The sequence below is a fragment of the Ochotona curzoniae genome, unplaced genomic scaffold, assembly GCF_017591425.1.
Source record: "Ochotona curzoniae isolate NIBS_2020 unplaced genomic scaffold, NIBS_Ocur_1.0 contig_3622, whole genome shotgun sequence".
NCBI lineage: Eukaryota > Metazoa > Chordata > Mammalia > Lagomorpha > Ochotonidae > Ochotona > Ochotona curzoniae.
In genome coordinates, this window is record NW_024465926.1 from 23,315,554 (window position 1) to 23,340,963 (window position 25,410).

The 25,410-nt window shown below is 41.4% G+C and overlaps 1 protein-coding gene across 3 annotated transcripts in view; it reads right to left on the reverse strand.

The window, feature by feature from the left end:
- FTO (FTO alpha-ketoglutarate dependent dioxygenase) overlaps positions 1-25,410 on the reverse strand; it is a 372,891-nt gene that overhangs the window by 213,715 nt on the left and 133,766 nt on the right. For all 3 annotated transcript variants that reach the window (XM_040982698.1, XM_040982699.1, XM_040982700.1), the window contains 2 exons: positions 12,264-12,343; positions 3,263-3,406 (listed from right to left, as the gene is read on the reverse strand). In XM_040982698.1, coding sequence (XP_040838632.1) covers positions 3,263-3,406; positions 12,264-12,343 — 224 coding nt within the window. The remainder of the gene's footprint in view (positions 1-3,262; positions 3,407-12,263; positions 12,344-25,410) is intronic.

Genomic DNA, 25,410 nt, shown 5'->3' on the forward strand with positions numbered 1-25,410 from the left:
CCCAGGAGCCAGGAACGCCACCCAGGTCTCCCATGGGTGGAAGGGGCCCAGGAGCTGCCTCCCAAGGTATATAAGCAGGCAGCTGGACAGGAAGTGAATGATCCAGGATTCTAACCAGCCAGTACTCCAATAGGGAATGCCAATGTCGCAAGCTGTTGCTCAACTCATTGTGCCACAAAGTGGCTCCCACATTTTACTATTTTTAAGAAGGAAAACAGACTATTAAATAATACAGAAGAAAGTCCTTCTATTACTACTGAACAAAAAAAAAAAAATCTTGTCTAAACCTCTTAAATTGTGAAAAAATATCTAAAAGGTACTTAATTCCTCTGCCAAAAGTTTCTAAATTGCTAAGTTAGAAACCATTCTAGACAAGGAAAACAATCCACCCCTAAACCCACAGAACCAGAAAGCATGTAAAACCAAGGACTTCATCCTGTAATTTGTCCAGCAAAGGCACATGGTCTTGGGGAAAAAAAAAGAGTAAAAGTCAACAACGAGGAAATGGTGTAACTACTGGTAACATATGTGTGTTCCCTTAGCAGAACAGAGTGCTGGGAGCCTGCAAAGTGCTGGATCCCAGGCCGACTTACAGGGCAAAAAACAGCACCTGACACCATTCTCTGAGAGATGGAAATGATTCCTACTGTAAGGAGATGAGCACGAATAACTAAAGTTGGGAGGAGGAGGCAGAAACCAGCATTCCTGCTATTCAGCTGAATAGCTCTCTCACCATTCCACCCCATGTTGGTCTCTAGGGCCTAGGATTTCCTGCTATGTCTCAGTCCCACCACTATGGCACACTCAACGTCAAATCAGCAGCACTTTCAAGTGCGGCTGGACTTGGATGACAATATTCTACAGTTAGAGCAACATTGCAATTTTACAGATGTGTCTTCTCCGCTGACAATGGCACACCTCAGTCAGTTACAAAAGGCCAGGAGAGATAAGAAAACGAGACAGCCCATAGGCTTGTTAAAATAGGCTCTTCAACCTGTGAAGGTTTTAGGGAAGGAGATAAACTCAATTTCCATTATTAGAATTTTTACACTGTAAATGTGCAGAAAGATGAAAATTGGCTCCCCACAATCATTCCGTGAGGTTGTCAGGCCCAGGAGCGTCTATTTTTCCCGAAACTCTAGCTGCCAGCAATGTCTCCAGCAAGGACTGACTGAACCAAAGGAGGGTCTAGTAGACGGTCAAGTCTGAGTTCAGCTCAGCTTTAGGGAGGATGTAGACTCCTAAAAAAGTGGAATTTCTTTGCTTTCGGTTCTACATATGATGAGAAATGATGAATTTTGTTACAGTCTAGCAGATCTTACATGTATCAGTGGGGACAGACGCTGTATCTCCTCTGCCTAGAGTTCCTTAGCTGGTCCCTCTTCTCACAGTTAACAACAACAACTACAACAAAAAGTCCTACCACTTGTTAATCTTTTTAAAAAAATCTTTTAAATTAATTTTTCCCAAGGTTTATCAATTTATTTGTAAGGCCGAGTTATAAGGATACAGGGAAAGACAGAGATCTTCCATTCACTGGTTCACTCCTGAAATGGCCATGGCTGGGCCAATAGAAGCCAGGAGCCAGGAACTCCATTCAGGTCTTCCAAATGGGTGACCAGGGCACAAATATTTGAACCATCATATACTGTTTTCACAGGTGCATTATCAGGGAGCTGGAAATGGAGTGGCTGAGACTTGAACCAGTGTTCACATGGAATGCCTGCATGACAGGACACAGCTTAACCTATGCTGCCACAATACCATAGCCTCTCTTTTAACAATTTTTACATGAAAATTTATCCATCATGAAATCTATTAATTTTAAATGAACAATTCAAGAATCTCTCTTTTCCTTCCTTCCTTCCTTTTTTCTCTCTTTCCTTTCTTCCTTTCTTTCTTTTTTTTTCCCTTAAGATTTATTTCTTTATTGAAGAAGCAGATGAGATTTGTGGAGAGAAGGAGAGACAGAGAGAAAGACCTTCCATCTGTTGGTTCACTCCTCAAATGGCCATAATGGCAAGAGCTGAGCCAATCCAAAGCCAGGAACAAGGAGCCTCTTACAGGTCTCCGACATGGGTGCAGGGTCCCAAGGCTATGGGCCATCTTCCACTGCTTTCCCAGGCCACAAGGTGGGTTCTGGATGGGAAGTGGAGCAGCTGGGACACAAATCAACACTCATATAAGATCCCAGTGCTTACATGTGTAGGGTTTAGCCATTGAGCCATCATACCATACCAGGACCAAAACTTTCTTTTCATTCACTGTATTTTTCTGATTTTTTTTTTCTTTCGGCTGATCAGATTGAATTTCCACTTGAAGCAGCAATAAAAAAGCTCCCATCTTAATGAGATTTGTTGATGTAAAGATCAGTTGACTTAAAGAAAAATGTTATAGTGTTAACAACATATACAGTCCACAGATAAAGGTTTGAATGATTAATGCAAACAGTATTTATTAAATATTATCTCATCAGATCTAGACTTGCTAATCTTCCAGGGAGAAGAACAGCAACTAATCACATAAACGAAAGGCAAGGAAGGCCTTGGCTTCTGGACACATCTTGAGAGCAAGGCACTGACTGCCTTTGCTTCTTGCTCTCATTGGAAAATGAGCTGCATGGCAAGTAGCTTTGGTAGTGAAGATAGCAAAAGGCAGACCTGCTCACCATCCCCTAGATAAAGATTCCTGTTCCCCTAAGCTCAAGGTACCACTTCATTCTCTCCATGTGCACCTGTTGCAAAGCCTTCTTGGCATTGTCATATAAAATACAGGCTTGGAGAATGGCTTGGTACAGCAGAAGTATGTGCATCCCTCAAATTCTTATGTTGAATTGCTTACCTCCAAACTGAGGGCATTAGGAGGTAAGGGCTTTGGGCAGTGACACATCATAGGCTCGGTGATCTTATAAAAGAAAGCTTAGAGAAGGGAGTCGGCCTGCAATAAGCACCATGGAAATGTGTACTGAAAGACATTATCTGTGGATCAAGAAATGTCCTCACCAGACACAGAATCTTGTAGCACTTTGCTTGTGTTGTAAGGATAGATTTCTTCTATTTGGATGTAACTTAGTATCTTGTATTATAACAGCCCACATGGACTCAGCCAGGGAACTGGCACAGAAATGCTGATGCTCTGGCTGCTACTGTTGGTGTAACAATCAGTCCTCCTCTGACCTGGGATTCTCCACCTTATGCTAAAAGAACAACTTATACAATCAGCATGGATTCTCAAACTACCCACAGTCCCTGAAAGTCCTCACCTCATTGTGAATTTCTTCTCCTTGTTTCAAAACTGCAGGCTCGAAAGACAATAAAGCAACATCGGTCCCATCCACATCGTCACGGACATTCTGAAGAGCCAACTGGCAGCGCTGTAGGATGTAGTCCAAGGTTCCTGTGGAGCACTGTTGAGACAGAACCAACAATCAAGGTCATGAGTGAAACCTGCCTTGCATGCCACTCTTCCTAGGGATATTCACGCCTGTCCCCTCTCTGTGCATTTGCCTGCCATCGTCCCACAGCCACACTACCAGGTTCAGCTCAGTGGATGCCCTGCTGCCAGCCTGCCCACCCGTAGGCCGATCAGCTTGCTGATCAACAGTAGGCTCCTTGAAGCTCAGACCCTATCTTAGTGTTCATTTTCTTATAAACTACAGCTTCTAGAATGGAATCCTAAATGTAAAAAAAGACCTGGATGGTGGTTAATTAAATATTAAGGACACAGACTTTTATTCAAGTGCCTTGAATGGAATCATGGGAAAGGAAGGAAATGAGACTACAGAATTAGTTGAAAATTTGCACGTCAAATAGAATGCTAAACAGTGGGGGAGGAGGATTGAGGAGATTACAAGTATAAACACATCATTTCTCTTTGCTCCAAGCAGCGAACTTTTGATAGATACAGTCCTTGGCAGAACAGTTTTCCACTAATGGGGAATTTGTGGCTTGTCCCCCGGAGTCACATGCAAAACCTCAACTTAGTACCTGGCTGTCAGTTGGGACACAGGTAACTAGTTCATCCCTCCCTGAGTCTGTGGACACAAAATAAAAAGCCCTCTAATGGGAAAACCCTTCGCTGCAGGGCTGTGTGTGAGAAGAGGTCACAGATGGAACATGCATTCATTTGTTTGGATAACAAAATGACTTGCTAAAATGATAGGAAAGCTGGCTCCAGGTATCCTGCAGATACAATGAAGAATATCGACGCCTGAAATATCTATGTCTTGTTATTCATCATTTAACCCGGGCCACTGGAAATAACTTTGAAGGCTAATCCTCCAGTGTAAAAATTCCTTGCATAGTTATGGCCATTTTATACAATGTGACATCAACAAGCCTGGGAGAAAGCAAAAAAAAAAAAAAAAAAAAAAAGTTGTGCCAGAAACAGACACTTGACTCATACATATTTTAATATAAAGACCCCAGAGTGCTAAGAGCACAAGGGCAGGCAGCTCCAATTTACTGCTAAGAAAAAACACCGAACGGATGTACCTGCCACTGACGGCTGCCCCACAGTCATCCCTACAGCGTCCTGAGAAATGACGCTGAGTCTCAACACTTATCCTGTGCCCACCTTTACTTCCAGAAGTACAGAGTGACCTATGCTATGTAAGATATGTAATCTTTATTCATTGTAATTGTTATTAATTATAATCATTATTAATTGAACTGCCATTTATTTTACCTAAATATTGGGTACATCCTAAATCCCACATCAGTAGGGGAACAAGTAAGTCCATACTTGAGCAAAAACAAAAATGTAGACAAAGTTGTTTTTTGGTTTTTGATTTTGATGTGAAGAACTATCAGCAGGGTTAATTGGGTCTGGGGATTTTATTTATTTATTTATTTATTTATTTTTGGAGCAAAGAGAAATGATTTCTTCCCCCCTTGTAATAATTTTATTGATTAAAAAATTCACACATCATAAAATGGTACAACTAAATGATTTTATAGTACACAAAGAGTTGTTCAACTGTCACTAAAATTAATTGTTGAATAATCCTACTGTGTCAAAAAGAAACTGTGCCATTCTTTCCAAACTGAAAAAACAAAAATCCTTACCCACCTTCCTTTTCTGGACATTTAAACGAAAGAATACAGGGGTGACCTTTGCACTTAGAAGATTTTCTGATACATGCTATAGCGTGTATCAATATAAAAGTGTATCATTCCTTTGTAGTCACACAAAGGATTCACTACATGAATATACACCTATGTTAGTTATCTGTTCATTAAGCAATAAACCATTGGGTTCTTTCCACTTTCCGCCAGCTGTGAGTTAAGCTATCATGAACTTTCATGAATGATTACATTTCCCTTGGTTACCTACCCAGAGATGGAATTGCTGACTCACAGGCTGACTTGGCAGTTACTTTCTGAGAACTGCAGGAAGGCTCTGCTTCCTGCACAGCCCCACCAATACCTGCTAATAATGCTTGAACTCTTAGCCATTCTGATGGGATGAAATGGTATCTCTTCACGGATCTGTTGCATTTCTCTAACAACTTTGGATGCTGAGTGTTTTCTGCGTGCTTATTAGCCTTTGGTTCACCTTTCTTGGTAACGCTGGTCTATGCGAATGTTTCCATGGTTTGAATAGGATTAGTTCTCTTTTAATTAGTAAGTTCTAAAACACAAGTACCTTTTGAGATACATGATTTTTAAATATTTTCACATATTCCACTGGCTGTCTTTTCACATTCTTTTTTGTTTTTTTCAAGATTTATTTATTCTTCTTGGAGAAGCATATTTTACAGCAAGGGGAGACAAAGATCTTCCATCCACTGGTTCACTCCCTAAATGACCGCAATGGCCAGAGCTGAGCCAACCCAAAGCCAGGAACAGGGAGCCTCCTCCAGATCTCACACATGGACGCAGGATCCTAAAGCTTCGGGCCAGCCTCACTGCCTTCCCAGGCTACAAGCAGGGAGCTGGATGGAAAGTGGAGCAACCAGGATACAAATTAGTGCAAATACACAGTTTTTAACTTTGATGGAAGGCCAATGTATCTATCTTTTCTTTGTTGCTAATGCCTCTGGTACCATATCTGATAAGCCATTGCCTATTCCAAGAGAACTATGTATTGGTGAATAACTGTTACCAAGGATTCTGAAACAAAACTACGAGCACAGAATGCGATACAGAGTAGGAGGGTGGGACCGGTGTGTATGTGTTCATGATAGTATATCTGTATAAAATATCACAGAAGGAATCGTAAGAATGTGAAAACACTCGTGCCTCTAGGGAGAGGGAGCTGGCTAACTTGAGGGGAAAAAAGCATTCAGCTGCATGATCTTCGATATTTTCTTAGAACTTTGAAATATTTGAGTAAAAACTATTTCAATAAATAACTATGCAAAAAATTTACATGTAAAGAATGGCATTCCAAAACAACTGGAAGAAAACTAAAATCACATAAAGGTCAAGAGCAACCACACAAAACCTAGTCATTTGCAATAAAAAAATGTGAATAGATTTCTTCGTCAACTAAAATGATTCCCACTACACCATTTCCTTAACACAAGCTGTTTCCTACATGTTGCAAATAGGCAGAAAATAACAAATCATTTTGCTTGGCAGATGAGACATGCAATGTTAACAGCATAAGAAAGAAAGAATGCAAAACAAGCGAGAGCTAGGAAATGGCAACAATTTACGCTGCCTTTTCCACAGCGAGAAACCAGAGTACAGCTTCAGAGTTGGGAAGACAATCTTGTTTATTTTATTTTTTTTCTTCATCTTGTTAAAATAATTAAAGAAAAAAATTTTTAAGCTAATAATACAATCCTAATTCCTGAAGTCATTTTTACACTTTATTGAGTATAATTCTCTATGCATACCCATTTGTAATCAGTACATACAAGTTAATGTGTATAATACTTTCTTTTTTTTAAAAAAGATTTTATTTATTTTTATTGCAAGGTCAGATATACAGAGCAGAGGAGATACAGAGAGGAAGATCTTTCGGCCGATGGTTCACTCCCCAAGTGACTGCAAGGGTGCTAAGCCAATCCAAAGCCAGGAAATTCTTCAGGGTCTCCCATGCAGGCAGTTGGTCCCAAAGCTTTGGGCCGTCCTCGACTGCTTTCCCAGGCCACAAGCAAGGAGCTGGATGGGAAGCAGGGCTGCCGGGATTAGAACTGGTGCCCACATGGGGTCCCAGCGCACTCACGGCAAGGATTTTAGCCATTACACTATTGCGCTGGGCCCTAATATTTTCACTATTTGTACAAATGTATGCTAAATTATCATTTCAAATGATTGCTAATTAAATTTATATCCAGTAATCAAAGTGATCAGATGCTATAAAGGAACTAAAGGTTTCATTGATCTTTCTTGTTACTGCTCATGTTACAAAAACTGAATCATTTTCAAGCCATGATTCCTAAAAACAGTATTATGATAACATGAATACAATATTTTGATGGTGCTTAATACAAACTCCCATATAATGCCCTGAAAAGCAACTTTTTAGAAAAACTATCAAAAGTATACGAATGAACCAGTTTCACTGTAACTTTGTCAGTATTAAATATTTTCATTTTTCACTTTTGGTGGAATATTAGGGCTGCAATGAAAAGGTTATCCAAAAAGAGTCTTTCTTTTAAAAACTGGCTTCAATTTTAGATTTTTATTTTTAGTTACAATTTATTTGAAAAGGCCAAAGACATAAAGATATTCCATCCAATGCTTCATGCTAAATGCCCACAACAAACAGGGTTAGATCAGGGAAAGTCAGTGACCCAGAACTCAAACCTAAACTCCCACATGGATGGTAGGGACCCAAGTATTTGGAACACAGCCTTCAGGTTCCCACTGAATATTCATTAGTAGGAAACTAGAATCAGAAGGAGAGCTAGGACTCCATCCAAGCCTATTCCAATGTGGGATGCAGGTATCTTAGCAGAGGTTTAACCCATTGCATCCAATGCCCTCCCCTAAAGGGAATTACAGCCTATTTACATGGGTCAGGTACTAATGGAAGTCAGCAAAAGGCTCTTTCTTTCTCTCATTCTTGATCGCTCTCTATTTATTTGTTTGAAAGAGTTATAGAAACAGGAGCTGAGACATAAAGATCTTTCCTCTGCTTCGTCACTCCCAAAATAGTCAAAATGTTCCAGGTTGTCCAAGAGCAAGGTGCTTTCTCTGGGTCTCCCGAGTGGGTGTGGGGCCCAAACACTTGGGACATCTACTGTTTTTCCAGATTAGTTTGCAGGGAGCTGCATCAGAAGTTAAACAGCTGGGATACGAACCGGCGCCCATATAGAATGTTGGCATCAACAAGTAGAAACTTTACCTGCTACACATCAACACAGCAGCCCCCAGGCAAACTGCCCTTAAAAGACTAGACAATAAACATTTTGCAGGTTCTAAGCACTGTCCTATGAACAACTCAGTTTTGCCATTGTTGCTCCAAAGAAGCCGAAGCCAATGTCAACAAATGAGTGTAGCCATGATGCAAATCAACTGTAAAAAACAGCCTGTCGGACCAAGCATGATAGTGTAGCAGTTACGGTCCTCACCTTACACGTCCGGGATTCCATATGGGCGCCGGTTCTAATCTCGGCAGCCCTGCTTCCCATCCAGCTCCCTCTTTGTGGCCTGGGAAGGCAGTTGAGGACGGCCCAAACCCTTGGGACCCTGCACCCGTGTGGGAGACCCAGAGGAAGTTCCTGGCTCCTGGCTTCAGATTGGCTCAGCTCCAGCCATTACAGCAGCTTGGGGAGTGAATCAACACAGGGAAGATCTTCCTCTCTGTCTCTTCTCCTCTCTGTATATCTGACTTTCCAATAAAAATAAATAAATCTTAAAAACAAAAACCAGACTGCCTTATAGGGCAGTTTGATGATCACTGATCCAGATTATAGAAAGCAGGACACTCACATGAATCATGCTCCATGTGTTTAATTAGTAAAATACCAATACAGCTTTTACTGAAGCACAAAGAAAACAAAAAAATAGCATTTGGGGTAATGGTTCTCTCCTGGAAGTCACTGTAAATGTTTCCTATTTTATTTCAAGCTCATTTGTGCTGGAAATTTGGACTAAAAGTTCGAAGACGCAGAGACAGCCATGACTAATCGGAGAAACTTAAGCCTAGGGACGATTTTGAAAGCAATGCTGCTCTACTGACAGCATGAAATTGGTCCACCTGGAAGAACCAAGGCTGGGCGGCTGCCTCTCACACTGCGCTCCAGAGGGCTCCCTTGGGGAGTGTGTGTGCGTGAGTGTGTGTGTTTATGTGTGAAAGTGTGTGTCTGCTTACTTTCTACAGGGTATGGGTGAGAAGCATCTATCTAACTCCACATTTCCACTGCTCTCCTGGGCCTCTACACTTGGCAGTTCCAACTCAACCTACTCAAACAGGAACCCATTCCTATCTTCTGCTAACATGTTGTACTCCCCGTTCTCAACCACCTGGCTCTGCAAGCCAGTCATTGTCATACTTTTGTCTCGCACACGATTCATGGGAACGTTTTATTCTTGTCTGCTCCCACTACGTTAGTTCACATTCTGACAGGACTGAGTGAAGTGCGTGTCATTTTTATCTTTATAAAGTTATTTCCAATATGTCAATGAAAGACCCTCAACAACCTATAATTGATCACCCCCCAGTTTACGTTCAAATACACAACTTCATGTTCTAGATCTTTCACATGCTTGTTCTATCAAAGACTTAGTCTTTTTCTACTAACACTCCCTTTGGCACCAGGGGTTCAGGCTGTTCTACCATACATATATACATATATGTACACATATACGTACTTAGACTGTAAAAGTCATGATGGTGGGCCTGGTGTGCGAGCCTCACAGCTGAGGTCCTTATCTTGCATGCCCCAGAATCCCTTATGGGCATCAGTTCATGACCTGGCAGTCCCACTTACCATCCAGCTACCTGTTTGTAGCCTGGGAAACCACTCAAAGATAGCCTAAAGTCTTGAGACCCTGCACCAGTGTGGGACACCAGGAAGACGCTCCTGGCTCCTGGCTTCAGATTGGCTCAGCTCTGGCCATTGCAGCCACCTGGGGAGTGAATCACTGCATTGAAGATCTTGCCTCTGTTTCTCCTCTTCTTTATATATCTGACTTTCCAATAAATAAATACATCTTTAAAAAAAAAACCATGAAGGCATTAAACCTATTCATCTTTCTTGTTCATAGGTGACTACGGGAATACCAGAACTTTACAGAACGAGTGACTGTATGGATGAGTAGGAATCCTTTCTTGGGATAGAAACTTCAAATGAAGGGCAATTCTGTTCATCAAATGAACTAAAGGATCATGGATCTGGTGCAATGGCGCAGTGGTTAAAGTCCTCGCCCCATATGGGTGCCGGTTCTAATCCCAGCAGCCCTGCTTCCCACCCAGCTCCCTGCCTGTGGCCTGGGAAAGGCAGTCAGTCGAGGATGGCCCAAAGCTTTGGGACCCTGCACCCAAGTGGGAGACCCGGAAGAGGCTCCTGGCTTCAGATTGGCTCAGCTCCAGCCGTTGCGGCCGCCTGGGGAGTGAATCATCATATGGAAGATCTTCCTCTCTGTCTCTCCTCTCTGTATATCCGCCTTTCCAATAAAAATAAAATAAATCTTTAAAAAAAATATGAACTAAAGGATCAATCTCTTCCTCTATTACATAGCACCAAAATAAAACCCATTTAATTTTAGTTTTCCATGAGCTTGTAGAAAATTTCTTCAAACAGAAGGAGACTGAATCACTTTCAAACACAGGGATTTACTTCTCCCTGCGTCCCATTAGTTTTGGTTCAGAATAAAATGAGAAGGTAGGGGAACAGCAGCAACAGAAGTCTGTGGACACCAGCCACTATTCTAAAAAGACTTACAATGTATGAACTTCTACAATCCTCGTAAGAACCATATGAGTGAGGAAAAAAAAATGGTTTCATCCATCAAACATTTCCCCAAGTTTCTGACTCATCATTTTGTGCACTGGTAAGTTGTTTCCGTTCCCAGGTTAGGGTGGGAAGGCTGCAAGGACACACCTAGTAAGTGACATGTTCGAGTCCTCAGCAACTGGATCCCTGGGGTGGCTACAGCTAGAAAGACAGATACCTATAAGAGGTGAAACACAGCATCTCTGTAGAACACAAGACACACACTAGATGCTCCACACATGAAGACTTCCTTCCTGAGAGACTGACTCTTGGGTCGCCAAGATAAGTATTTCTGTGTCTATTTAACATTTGTTTCCTCTGCTAAACTGTGAGTTCAACACATCCAGCAGACACAGTGGTGACGCTGACTGCTGTATCACCCAGGTCAACAGCGCTGTACACACAATGAGCACTTATTTAATGAGTAAGTTAAGAGGAAAGAGGAGAGAGGGAGAAAGGAGCGCTCCATGGGAATGATGGCAACTTGATATAAGCCGTCATTCCTACCCTGTCTGCCATGGTGCAGACAGTCCACTAACACCGCCACTTCACGGCCAGAAGACACAAGGCTGCCTTAAGGGCTCACACACTTCCTGCCACTTTCTCACGCTGCTCAGCTCTCCCACATTTGCCCCATGAGGCTCTCTGAGAAGTCGTGACAAAGCCAAGAATGGATAAAGAGCATGGTAGGAAGATAACTTATAATTTTTTCTTCTGATTATTCCCCTAGAAGCCTTCTTTAATAAACACACAGAACTCTAAAGTGGCTATTACATGTTTCCCTTCCATCTTTTAACTTTGCATTCTAATCTAGTCTGATCAACTGACCATCAGTCACTGCAAGTGATGGTGGAGTTCAGCCATAAAGTCTGGACTGTGAACACAACTGGAGACCTCAGACATTCCTTGGCACCACTGTACTTTCTCCTTGATTTACATTCACACGCCCAAGAGCCTGACCAAGCAAGTGAGAGTAATGTAAATTCTCAACCATCCAAACTCAGCTAACACATGCACATGCACACACATCCACCCCATTTCCTCTTTGCATCTCTTGTCCTTGACCTTAACAGTGCTAGCCCCCTAAGAAAATCTCTAACCAGCAACACCTGCCAACAGCATTTACCTTCTCCAAAAAACATAACCCCCCCCCCAAAAAAAGTAAAATATGCTTATCTCACACTGTGAACACACTTTTTAAAAGCTATCCAATACTAAGCTTAAAAAAGCAGTAAATAGAGACGAAAGTCAAGGGAGATGGAAGCAATTTTCCCATCAAATACTCTTCCAACGTTCTATGATAAATTGCTCATTCAACCACTTCTGTCACATCTAATTAAGTGTGAATCACATTTTTATTTACACTTACCTCCGCCACTCGGTGGGTAGAACTAAAACGAGGTTGTGATCCAGCCAAAACACAGTGCTGGTGGGTGGCATTGAGATCATCTGCAGAAAAACACATACACACACACACAAAAATTTAAGCCACATTTATTAGTCAGTATTTACTGATAATTAACTAAAACACTAAGTAAACACAAAATTCATCCTTTAGAAAATGACAACAAAGCGATAAACATTTACCTTGTATTCTGGAAGCCATGCATCATGAATATGATGTAATTGTGAGGGGAAGAGGGGGGTGCACTTGCCCAGCCTTTCAAGCAGGAAAGGGGATGTTATTACTGATTATTCCAGGACAAGTATAAATCAGGATATTCCTTAACAAATATGATGCACAGTCTACCCTACCAATATGTGGGCCTCATCACGCCCATACACTATAAAGTCTACTAGACTGGGTTTCTTGTTCTTTCCCATGATACATCTACTTCGTGTGTGTCTTCAGAATACACCAAAATTCTTTTCCATTTTTTGGAGTTGAACATCTTCCATCTGAAAGTCTGTCTCTTTCTCTCTGTAATCAAAGTATCAGTTTTGCCCTAACAATTTTCCAGGCAAGAAACCAACCAACTCAGCATGTTGTATGTTTGGCTCTCAGAATAGAATTCAAGCCTATGGATTCAAGACCCAAGAAAGGGGGAGGTGGCGACTCCTCCGTTGAAGAGTGCTCCTAAAACCACAAGCAGTGGGAGAAAAATCAACGACCAAGTTGTTGTGTTTCCTGAGACCTAATGTACCACATCAAGAGAAATCCATATCACCTCTACCTGGTACACTGCATCCTTTATTACACAGAAGAGAGTTAAATTGGAAGACTCCTCAGAAATTTATGATTTCCTAGAAAATAACAAACTAGAATGTCAAGGCCACTAGGTCCCATACACATCAACATAAAGAAGCTACAGTAATGGCTCTAAAGATAGACAAGAATGTAAAATGTTGACTGAAGAATCTCCAAGATATTACATAGTAATCATGACAAAGTTTACCCTTGTTCCCTAAACAACTACAGGAAAAAGAAAAAAGGAATAGTAGCCAAAGGTTTATGACACTGAAAGCAAAGAAAGAAATGCTCTGAGGTACAAAACCAAGACAAAACCTACAACTGCCTAGATTTCTTGTCAGAAATAGTTTCAAAGCTAGGGAAGTGGTTAATCAGAAACTTAGCTTCATTCTTGCTAAGTTGAGAAGATAGAGCATGAAGTTCAGGCAGGCCATGGCAGCCAGATTTGTAAAGAATAATAATGGAAAGAAGCAGCACGAAGAGAAAGCACCTTTTTAGAAGGTTCTCCCAAATCTTTGGCTAAGAACTATCTTATGCCTGTGTGAATGAAAATCCCTGAGGACCCGAACTTGTTGCAGAACATAACAGACAACTTAAATCTCAGACATCACAGATCCAGGAACACTGTGTTGGAGGCGATGGTATACCCTTACTAAGACATTGCAGGTAATCCCTACAAAAAACATCACCCTTAGGTGTGAGGCTTAATTAGTCCTAGATTAAAAGTTGCTTTAGACTCACCGCACAAAACATAACACTAAGCTAAGAAGTAATTACTAATTACAGCAAAATCCAACAGTATTTAAAAGAACACACACACAAAAAAAATCAGGTACTCAAATTGCATGAGACTAACAACAATTTAGACAACGCCAAAGAAAAGATCAGTGAATGAGAACACACAGATATAGAAACTACCCAAAACAAAGGCAAGAATCCTAGAGAAAAACAAAACAAAACACTGCAACAGAAACGAAGAATGCCTGTGAAAGACTTATTAGCAAACTGGACATGACTGAGCAAAGATCTCTGAGTGGGAAGAAATGTTATTAGGAGTTCTACAAACCAAAAAAAATAAACAGAAAAAAGACTGAAAAGAATACCCAAGAACTATGTGTTAAGTATAAGATGTGTAATATATTTAAAAGGCAATACCAGAAGGGTAAGAAGGAAAGAAAAGAACAGAAAAATAATGACTAAGAATATCCTTGAACTAATAAAAGACACAAAGGAATAGATCCAAAAAGCTCAGAAAACAGCCAAATAAAAAATGTCAATAATGATAATATCCTACACTCAGGCACATCATATTTAAACTATAAGCAAATCAAAGACAAACTAAATTTTGGGATCGGTATGTAGTGCAGCAACTAGGACACCCATTGTAGAATAAAGGACCTAGACTCCATTTCCAGCTCCAGCTGCATGTAGGAGACTTGGTATCTGGGGAGTAATCAGCAGCTGGCATCCATCCCTGCCAACCGGACTACCACCACCACAGGTGTACACATACGTGCGTCATAGGCTCAATGTCCCTCAAATTTATTTTAAATTGTGAATGAACTCAAAAGAAAAATAACTTAATCATAAGGGAACAAAGATAAAAATTACAAATGCCTTCTCCTCAGAAATCAATAAAGCAGCTCAATAAAATAAAAACAGGAAACCAACACAGAAAACAAATATAACCAAAAGCTGCCCATCTAACAGACAATTAAAATCATTAAGCCTGGACAGGAAAAAATGAGGGAAGATAAAAGCTACTAATACTCAACAGGAAAGAGGTGCAATCAGGGCTGACTTCATGGCAGAGCAGTTGTTACTCTTCTGTGTGTAGTGCCAGCATCTCATATGGGCACAGGTTTGAGTCCCAGCTGCTCCACTTCCGAACCAATTTCCTGGTGATATGCTTGGCAAAGCAGCAGAGGACAGCCCAGGTGCTTGGGCACCTGCACCCACATGGAAGACCTGGAAGAAGCCCTTGGCTCCTGGTTTTGAATAGCTCTATTTGGGGCAGCCATTTGGGGAGTGAAGCAGTAGATGGAAGATCTCCAGTTTTTTTTCTTCTTCTCACTGTGTAATTCTACCTTTCAAATAAATATTAATAAATTTTTAAAAAATAAGTAAATAAAATGGAAATCACTATAGGTCCTACAGACATTTAAAGGGTAACCCCCAGAAAAAAAACTCCGCTATGATCATCACTAAACCCCCAAATATGACAACTGAGATTAAGTGGATTAACACTTCGAACAACATAAACTGCCAAACTCATACAAGAATGGACAGATAATATGAAAAGGCATGTGATTTTTAAGGAAATTGAATCAATAACTGATAATCCTCTAAAACACAAATCCATACATTGATGACTCTTTTATTACAAGAACAAAGACGTGATCCACTACAAACAAAACGCATTTGCTGCACTAACAAAAAAAAAAAAAAAAAAAAACAATTCTGGGGAAAGCCTTGTAGACAGTGGATTACAATGCTGGCTGTGACATTGGCAGCCCATATGAGCACCAGTTTGAGTCTCAAATGTTCCACTTCCAATTTGGCTCCCTACTAAAACACCGGACACAAGTAGTGGCAGATGTGGCATGTAACTGAACCCTGTAACCCAGAAGAGGCCAGGATGCAGTTCCAGCCTCCTGGTTTCAGTCTGGTCCAGCACTGGCAGTTTGGCTATTTGTGCAATAAACCAGTAGATGAAGGATTTCAATCTCTCTCTGACTCTGACTTTCAAATGAGTAAAACAAATGAACTAAAATTTAAAACTTCCACATCACAAAAGACACTAACAACAACAAAAAAGAAGACAAGCCACTGACTAAAAGAACATAATTGAAAAAGACCTGCCCAATGAAGAATTACTACTCAAAATATATAAAGAAGTCGCATGTTTCAACAATGAGAAAATCAGCAGACTCAACTAAAAAGCAGGCATAAATAAATAAATTAAAAAAATCAGGCAAAGATATTACAGATGTGTCACCAGAGAAGACAAGCAAATACCAAGTAAGCATATAAAAAACTGTCCAACATCATACGTCATTAGAATACAAATTACAACAACGATGAGATACTACCACACACCTGTAGAAAAGGCCAAACTGCAAAACTACAAAACTAAATGTTTACAAGCATGTGGAGCAATAAAAGTCTCCTTCACTGCTACAAAATTGTACAGCCATTGCATAAGCAAATTAGAATAGGGAAGAGAGTTTACTGGGTTCTCAAACAACTACACATCATCTTACCAAAGGATCCAACAACTCGGCATTTGCCTAAATGAGCTAAATACATATTCACACTACACACAATTGCTTACACCAGCGTTCTCCGTAATCATCAAAACTTGGAAGCAACCAAAAAGATGTCCTTGAACAGGTGAGTGGATAAATAACTCGTGGCATATTCAGGCCATGGGAATATAATCAAGCACTAAAAGAAATGAAAAGCCATGGAGAAATCTTGAATGCATATTACTAAGTGAATGAACGAAGCCAATCTACATAACTATTTTTAAAAATACACCTACATGTTATAGCTTTCCAACTATATGACATTCCAGGAAAAATAAAATTATGGAGACCATAAAAAAATCCAAGAACTGCCGGGGTCAGGGAGGGAAAGGGACGAAGAGGCAGAGCACAGAGTGTCCTAGGGCAGCAGGAGCCTTCAGTGGGATACTATGATCTAGACTTGTGCTGTTAGACATTTTGCAAAACCCACAAACTTCTATAATACTATGAGTGATCCACCATGTAAACTATGGACTTTGGCGAATAGTAACAAGCCAATAAAAGTTCAGCAGTTAAACAAATACACCACTTGTGGGTGGGATGTTGGCAGTGAAGGAGGCTGGGTATGCATAGGTGGAGGGAAGGGGGACAGGGGAACTGTTGGTTATTGTGAACTTAAAGTTACTCTTAAAACTCCAAAACATAACCATAAAAAAAGAAACCCTGCACTTAAAAAAAAAATCACAACTTAAAAAAAAAATCACAACTGAAAATCATTTAGAAAATTCTTTAATACTCCCTAGCTCACCACACCAACGATAATATATGAGGATGCTTCCAAAGGTTTGTGAGAAATGCAATTAAAATCTTACTTTAATGCAACAACAACAAAAAAAATTTGTGTATATGAGGGATCTTCAGAAAACACATAGAAATGTGACTCAAAACAAAAACTATGCATGGATCCCAAAAAAAGAAACGCAGGAAAGGATAAATCTTATTTTTCATGCATTTTGTCAAATAAACTTCAAAAACTCACAGGCTGAACAACTAGTTAGAACCACAGTGCTGAAGTGGGAATGGCACGGGGGTGGGCCAGGGATTCCTGCACTACAGGAAGAACAAAAAAGGAATGGGGTGGCTGCAGAAATTGTAAGTACAGCTGGAGAGGTACAAGAGGAGGTGATCAGATCACGGATGTCTCTGCTAGGGACTGAAAAGGATTTGGGATTTTATTCCAAACATTCTGAGAAATTCTCGGAATGTCTCAGGCAGAGAAACCATGTGATCCAACTTAGAACTGATCTGACAGCTTTATAGCATAGAAAGAAGGCAGAAAAGAAGCCAGAGTTGATGCAGGAAGACCAGACAGGAAGTTGCTGCCAAGGCCCCTGGAGGAGCTGCTGGTGCCTCCAGAGTCCAGAGACAGCAGCAGCGGGGCTGAGCAAGGACCAGACTCAGAAAACGCTAGGGAAAGACAACCGGATGCACTCCTGGGTTGCATAGAGTGATAGAAGATTAAAGTGCACAATCAGAATGACTCCTGATGAGAGCTCAGTTACATCACAGAACACGGCGATGCTGCACGAACAGTTCTACAAAGCACAGTAGGAGGGAAGGATGAAATGTCAGCCACACATTTGGAGCTTAAAATACAAAAATAGCCACAGAGAGGAATAAAACAGATGCAATCTATGTGCAGACACAGATCCTCAAGCGTAGCACTAACGCCTGAGGAAGAATCGAGAATCGGCGCTGGCCCTTGCAATTTTTCCTGAGGACCCTGGCTAAGGACATTCCTAGGTATTTCTTGTTGATCATGACTATTTTTCCTTAGTGGGGAGTTTCAGAATAAACCACAAAAAAATATTTAACAGCAAGGGTTGGAACAGGTTCCGCAACGGGAGGGTCCCACAAAGAGCAAAAATAATTTCTAGACATTATAATATGCCAGTATCCAAATAAATGCCCTAGTATTACTATGTTATTAATAACGGGATGCATAGACTCCATTCGGGGAGGAAATCATTTTTATGGACGTCAGTGTTAAATGCTTTTGTCTAACTGACAATTCATAAAACAACTTTACAGTAATTCTTCAGAGTTGCACAATTTGATCATTGGCCATTGTCTAATAATACAACTCTTTTCTCTGTTTAAAACTTTTATAAATAACCCTGTCATTTTCACTGAAGACCTTCTAATTTATTTAAAATTCGAAATCTGGTAATGAGGTTCAAGCTTCATGAGTCAAACCAGAGGATTTTTTTTTTTTTTTTTTTGGAAAGGCGGACATACAGAGAGGAAGATCTTCTGTCCATTGATTCACTCCCCAAGCGGCCGCAATGGCTGGAGCTGAGCCAATCCAAAGCCAGGAGCCTCTTCCAGGTCTCCCATGCACGCACAGGGTCCCAAGGCTTTGGGCCATCCTCAACTGCTTTCCCAGGCCACAAAGAGGGAGCTGAGTGGGAAGCAGGGCCCATATGGGATCCCAGCACGTGCAAGGCAAGGACCTTAACCACTGCATCATTGCACCAGCCCCAAACCAGAGGATTTAAGCAAGGATATGCCCAGCTTTGAAAGACTACCCAGAGGTCTGCATAGTGGCCTAGGAAGCTAATCCTTTGACAGCAATGCCAGCATCCCATAGGGCGCCAGTTTGTGTCCATCTGATCCATTTCCAATCCAGCTCCTCACTAATGACCTACGAAAGCAGCGGAGAATGGCACAAGGTCTTGGGCACTTGCACCCATGTGGAAGACGTGGAAGAAGCTCCTGGCTTCCAGCTTTGGATTGGTCCATCTTGGTCATAGCAGCTTTTCAAGGTAGTGAGCCAGAGGATAGAGAGACGATTTCTCTCTCTCTGCCTCTTCCATCTCTCTTTCTCTAACTCTTTTAAGTAAAAATAAGTAAATCTTAAAAAAAAAAATACTCCTAATAATTAAAAAAAAACATATTAGACAGTATTTATTTGCGGGAGCTAGGGTTAACTGACTCCAAATCCAACTGGATTAAGAGTTCACAGTTTATTCAACAAAACCTAATAAACAAACCATTCTCTCAGTATTTGCTGCTTAGATGCAGCACAACCAGAGAAGAACGCTTAACATTTACTACAACAGGAAATCTCGGCTCACATACAAAAGACCACACACTCAAAGATGTGATTGAGGCCAGGATGACCAATTCATATGCAGGACTCTGATGATTTTAATAGTAGAAACTCCTCATTGTGACTCCCTCCACCACAGATCAACCAGGATAGGCGGCCACCCTAAATTTGCCCCAGCTCTCACTATCTTGGTTTAGCTGATCAGTGTAACACTGATTCCACCCAAATTTCTTAAGGCAACACTCAGGGGCTTTGCAAAAAGGCATGACTGAGGTAAATAAGCCAAATAGTGAAATCCAATCTTTGCAGCCTCACACAATCACTGAAGCCTTTCGTTCTTACTCACCTGTCCACTCTCATCTCTCAGTCTTCATCATGGTGACCTTATTATTCTAGATGGAGGCCATCCATGATGGAGGACATTTTCGGAATTTAATAGCCAATGAGTAGGAAGTGGCAGCGTTGTGGGAGAAGCTGTCTGGCAAAGAGGCAGGGCCCACCCCTAGATTTCCATGGAGATCAACAGCAGGAGAGAAAAAGAGCTTGAAAGTTCTTTCAGCACGAATTATCAGGAGAAGGTGCTCCAATAAACCTGCAAAGTAAGTAATCGTGCTGTATACAGTGGAGATGGGATTGGATTAAAGAGCAGCGAAGGAGGCTGAGACAGGACAGTCTCTTGGCATGAGCAACGTGCTGAATAAACACATCAGTCAGACCCTGAAAGAAGTGCACTCCCTCCAATTTGGAAGATGAGGAGTAGTGGCAGTGGGGCACCCACAGGACAGAGCTCTTGCCTCTGTCCATCAGCACTTACATATACACAAACCATGGTGTTCACAGGCCCCAAGACAGGCCTGCGGGAGAGAGAAGTGAACCAGGCACTGCTGAGGCAAGCCCTGGGAGCAAGCAGCTATGCTGGAGTAGACCAAAACCCACCACAGTTTGCTCATATTGCAAGCATCTGTTCACATAAAGACAAAAGCAAACCATGAAGCACATGCCCATTCATCAAATTTCGCAACTGTTCACAAAACAAGCTGTTCCTTCCTCCTTCAAGTGAAAGATTTGGTGACAAATCCGTATAAAACTCTCACACAACTAAGATCTCAGCAACTGGCCCTCAAGCCAGTACTAGTCTAGTCCTTTTTCCAGGAGGATAAACAGACACGGGAAATCACCAGACCTATGCAAAAGTGACTTTACTCAAACTGAAAGACCTTTAGACAAAATCTCACTTCTTCTTCAGGAAGACACTTGACACAAGACAGCACTGCATGTGTAGAAAAGGGGAAAACGAGTATGACAAGTATGAGATCAGGAAAGACTGCTTCCGTTTGACTTTATTATTATTATTATTATTATTATTATTATTATAGTACTGTTTCACTGTAAATGATAACAGGCCAGACTGGTGCTAGCCTCGCAGTTAAGAAGTCCACATCTCTCATCAGAGTACCTGAGTTTGCAACCAAGCTCAGGCGCCTGACTCCAGCTTCCTGTGAATGCGTATCCTTCGTCAGTGTTTCTTCCTTTCCGGTAGGCAGTGATGAAGTGCCATCACATGATTGATGTGGCCATAGCTGTGTGGCTTCTGGCTTAATGAAATGCCGTGAGCTCACATTTTCTACTGCTCTAATTCCTTAAACTTTTACAGCCAAAAAGATCATTGCCCAGATGAATGTTTAGAGGTTTTTTTTTCCCCTGTTTTATTCTAGTAGCTATACAACTTCATGTCCTGTTAGGTGTATATGATGTAAGGTAAGAGTTCAATTTCACTTTTCTATAGTGTGTATCTAGTTTAATAGTTTTCGATTGTAACAAATAATTTATTGTCAAAGAAACTACTGCTTTCCTTCTGTGTGCTGTTGGCATTGCTACCAATCTATCAGAGATCAGTAAGTCATAAACCCACGCACTGACTTCCAAGGTTTGTTTTCTATCTGCTTGGTCTGGATACTTGTTTGTATCACAGCACATGTTCTTTTTGAATATTACAGCTTTGTCACACATTTGAGACAGAATGAAGCTCCTAAGCTTGTTGTTCCTACTCAAGATTGCTTAGGAAATTTGGAGTCTCATGGCTGTTTATGAATTTTAAAACCGTTTTTGTTTTAACTTCTGTGACTAACGCCAATACAATGTTGACAGCATTGTCATTGAGTCACTAGGTAACTTAAGCGAGTACAGTATTTTCCCAATGCTAGTTCTTTTGCTCCACGAATATGGGTTATCTTCCCACTTAGTTGCATCTTCAGTTTCTCTCATCCATGTTTTATGGTTTTCAGTGTAAAGAATTCTGACCTCCTTGGTTAAAACCATTCCTAAGTAATGTCTTTACAAAGGTAATATAAATAGAATGACTTACTTGGCTTCTTTCTTGAATAATGGCTAGTGTGTTAAAATGTAACTGACTTCATGTAAATTTCATATACCACAACTTTATTGACTTCATTTTTTCTAGCATATTTTTCATGGCGCCTGTAGTGTTTGCTATGTAGAGTGTTATTAGTATACAGTTTTACTTATATACTTTAGATTTGGATGCCTTCTAATTCTTTATTTTGCTTAACTTCTCTAACTAGATCTTTCAATACTATGTTGAACACAAGATACGAGAGTAGACATCTTTGTCTTCTTCCTGATCTTAGAGAAAAAATTTTTAGCTTCTCACACTTAAACATGATGCTGTTTTGGGCTTCTCATTCATGGCCTGCATTAGTACATTCCAATTCTATCTAATATGTTGAGTTCTTATTATGAAGGCTCTAGATATTAAAGTCTATCAAATGCTTTTTGTGTATCTATTGCAAGAATTATGTGACTCTTACCTTTGATCGTTAGCATAAAATTAATGATTTGAATATATTAATTCCCAGGAGGTTACAGCATATAGTGCTACTGAATGCTGTGTGCCAGTACTTTGTAAAGGATTTTCCCAACTATGCTCATCAGAAATACCTGAGCCTGTAATCTTCTCTTCCTGTGCTCTGGTATAAGGATAATACTAGTCTCTTAAAATGAGATTGAGAAGTTTCTTTATTCTTCAATTGTACTGTTTTGATTTGTCTTGTGGGAGAGTTGGAGAAGGATTGGTGTTAGTTCTTTTTATTTCTTTAAAGTTTTTTTTTTTATTTATTTAGCTAAAAGAATTGAAAAGACAAATCTTCAATCCGTTTGTTCACTCTCCAACTGACTCTCCAACAGCCAGAGCTGGATTGCTCTGAAGCTGGGAACCAGGAGCTTCTTCCAGGTCTCCCATATAGGTACTGGGATCCAGGGTCATGGCAACCACCTGCTACTTTCCCAGGACATTAGCAAGGAACTGGGTCATGAAATGGACCTGCCATCACTTACAGGTAAAGGAATTGACAGCAGTCTGGGCAGGTCAGGGCAGCAGCACCTGAAGGTGCATCCTAAAATAGGATGTGGGGTGGGATGAGCTGCAACTGTAAGGGGGTGTACTGGGCAGGGCCAAGCAAACCTCAACTCACAAAAAAGAGCAGAAATCAGGATGGAGCACATGTCATGCCAAACTAGACTCTTACATTGGCCAGTCTGCATAAGCCAAGGATACTAGGCCACAGCATTGAAGGAAAAGGCTGAGACAGGTGAGGGGCTAAGACAACTGGGCAGAGCAACCACTGGCATGAGCGCAATCTAGGGCTGGGAATAGACTCGGTTGGGGAGCTGTGAGAGTACATCCTAGCTGGGTTGGGGTTCCCATGGGAGAGTGAGGGGGCCAGAGAGGGGACTGTGTTCTGGTCTGGATATAGCTGCAATCTCCCTTGGCACAAGTGTGGACTGGGGTTGGGCACACCTAACTGGACTAGATGCCAGCACCATCTGGTGCTCTGGAGAACCCGGGTAGATGTAGGATGGACTAGGCTGGGTCTCTGCCCCTACTGAGTGAGCCATGTGTGAACAGTGTCTGGGTATGGACAAGCCTTGGCTGGGGTGAAACAGCCAACACCAAGAACTGGAATGGATTGAAAGCTAGCAAAGAGGGCTGGCCCAACGACCTACCAGTACGTGCAAGATCTGGCATAGGGAGAGGTTCTGCTGGAGGAGCTTGGGAAACTCCTCTGTCGGGACACAGTCCCTACAGGTGAGCACAAGAACCACAATAGGGAGCAACCCAGACGAGGCCAGAAAAAGACACCCACCGGCATACATATGGCATAGGTTGAGGGCAGACCAGGTTGAACCAGTTCACATCACCCACTGGCAAATCTGAGCACCAGAACAGAGTGTGGGTCAGGCCGGGTTCAGTCGCGAGAAACCAGTGCACATTATGGAATGCCAAAGTGAGGTGAGCCATGCCAGATGTGGCCGCAGTGCCTTAAAAACACACATGAGCACCAGGGAACGAGGAGGCAAAGCCAGCAGAGGGAATGTGGGCTCCCCTGCTGGACGGCTACTCCCACTGGAGAGTGTGATTTGGGATGGGGGCAAACCAGACCAGGCGGGCTACAACACTTGTCAACCTTATGTGAGCTAGATCAGGGAAAAGCCAGGTTGAGCTGACTATTCCAGCTGGTACAAGCAAAAATTAGAGTGGATGAGGGTTGACTGGGCTTTGCCGCAGCATCAGTTGGCAGAGGCTGGCACTGGGGGCTAATTCTGTCAAGTTAAACTCCAAAAAAACCTGGAGAGTGCATAACCTGGAAGTGGGAGTGGTCTAGTAGGAAGATAGTGGGCACCTCCCTCATGGGTAACCACTCCCACTGGAGAGCACGAAAATCAGGACAGGGGCAGGGGTGGCTGGACAGAACAGTACCACCAGTATGTATGTGGGCTGGAAAGTAGGGTTGGTTGGGTTGAATTAGGCTTCAATGCCCATTGACATGTACGAGAGCTAAATGGGATATGGAACAGACTGAACAAGTCTGCAGTACATACTGGCATGCATGGGAACCAGCGTAGGGAGCAGGTCTGGTGGGGGTTATGGGGAGTTATGGGGAGTGGATTCTGAATAGATTTAATCGTGATTGGAACGGCAAGATGGGCAGCAATTCAGAACTGTTGAACTATCAAATCTGCTTGAGCAGGACCCTCGGAGCATGCCCCACATCAGGGACCTGGGATGGGTGGGAGGCTGGGTGGGGATTCTCCCTTTGTTTCTTCCCTGACTCCAGATACAGGGAAAAAAAACTGATGATATTAGTGTGGAAACAATGGTCTTACCCACTTTCCTATAACCCTTGACCCTTTGCACCCTAATCAACTATGTAAGATTATCAAAATAAAATAATATACATAAAAATTAAGATATTGATTGGCCTTAGAAGACCACTGAATTTTCTAATTTAGAATATATAGGCTTTCCATGGAATTTCCCATTAGAATTGTTTGAATCAGGAAAGTCACACTTATTCTCTAGTCCTGAGTTCAAATGATCAACCCAGGATCATTCATTCATAGTGATTTTCCCACTTTCTTTAGGAACATAAAATCTAACTGAAGGTCTAAAAAGTTCTTTTCCACGGTTCATGGCTTTATGAATTATGATACAAAGACGCAAATGCAAAAGGGCACTTGGAGAATGCTAGCCAATGAGAAAAATTCAACCCACCCAAACCAAGTACAGGATCACTCAACTCAATGTCACTAATTTAAGGAAACAGGAGCAAACAAAAGGTCTCAGAATTCATAGCAGTATATTCATCCTCTTCTTAAAAGAAAGTAACACCTTATTTTTACCACGGGTGGTTTTATAAAAGATTTACAAGACTAGGTACAGACTGATGTGGACATTGCAAATTTGAGAAATTGTGTAATGTCACATGTTAAAATTTTACTAGATATAAAGAAATAAAACATGAGTCATTGTATAAAGGAACAGGTTGCCATGGAATATTCTAAATTCTAGCTCTGGAGATTTCTGCTAGGTCAATGGTCACCTGTTTGGAAAGTGACTTCAAACTGTTTCCCAAGCAGACACTTTCAAAGATGAAACAGTTCCTTT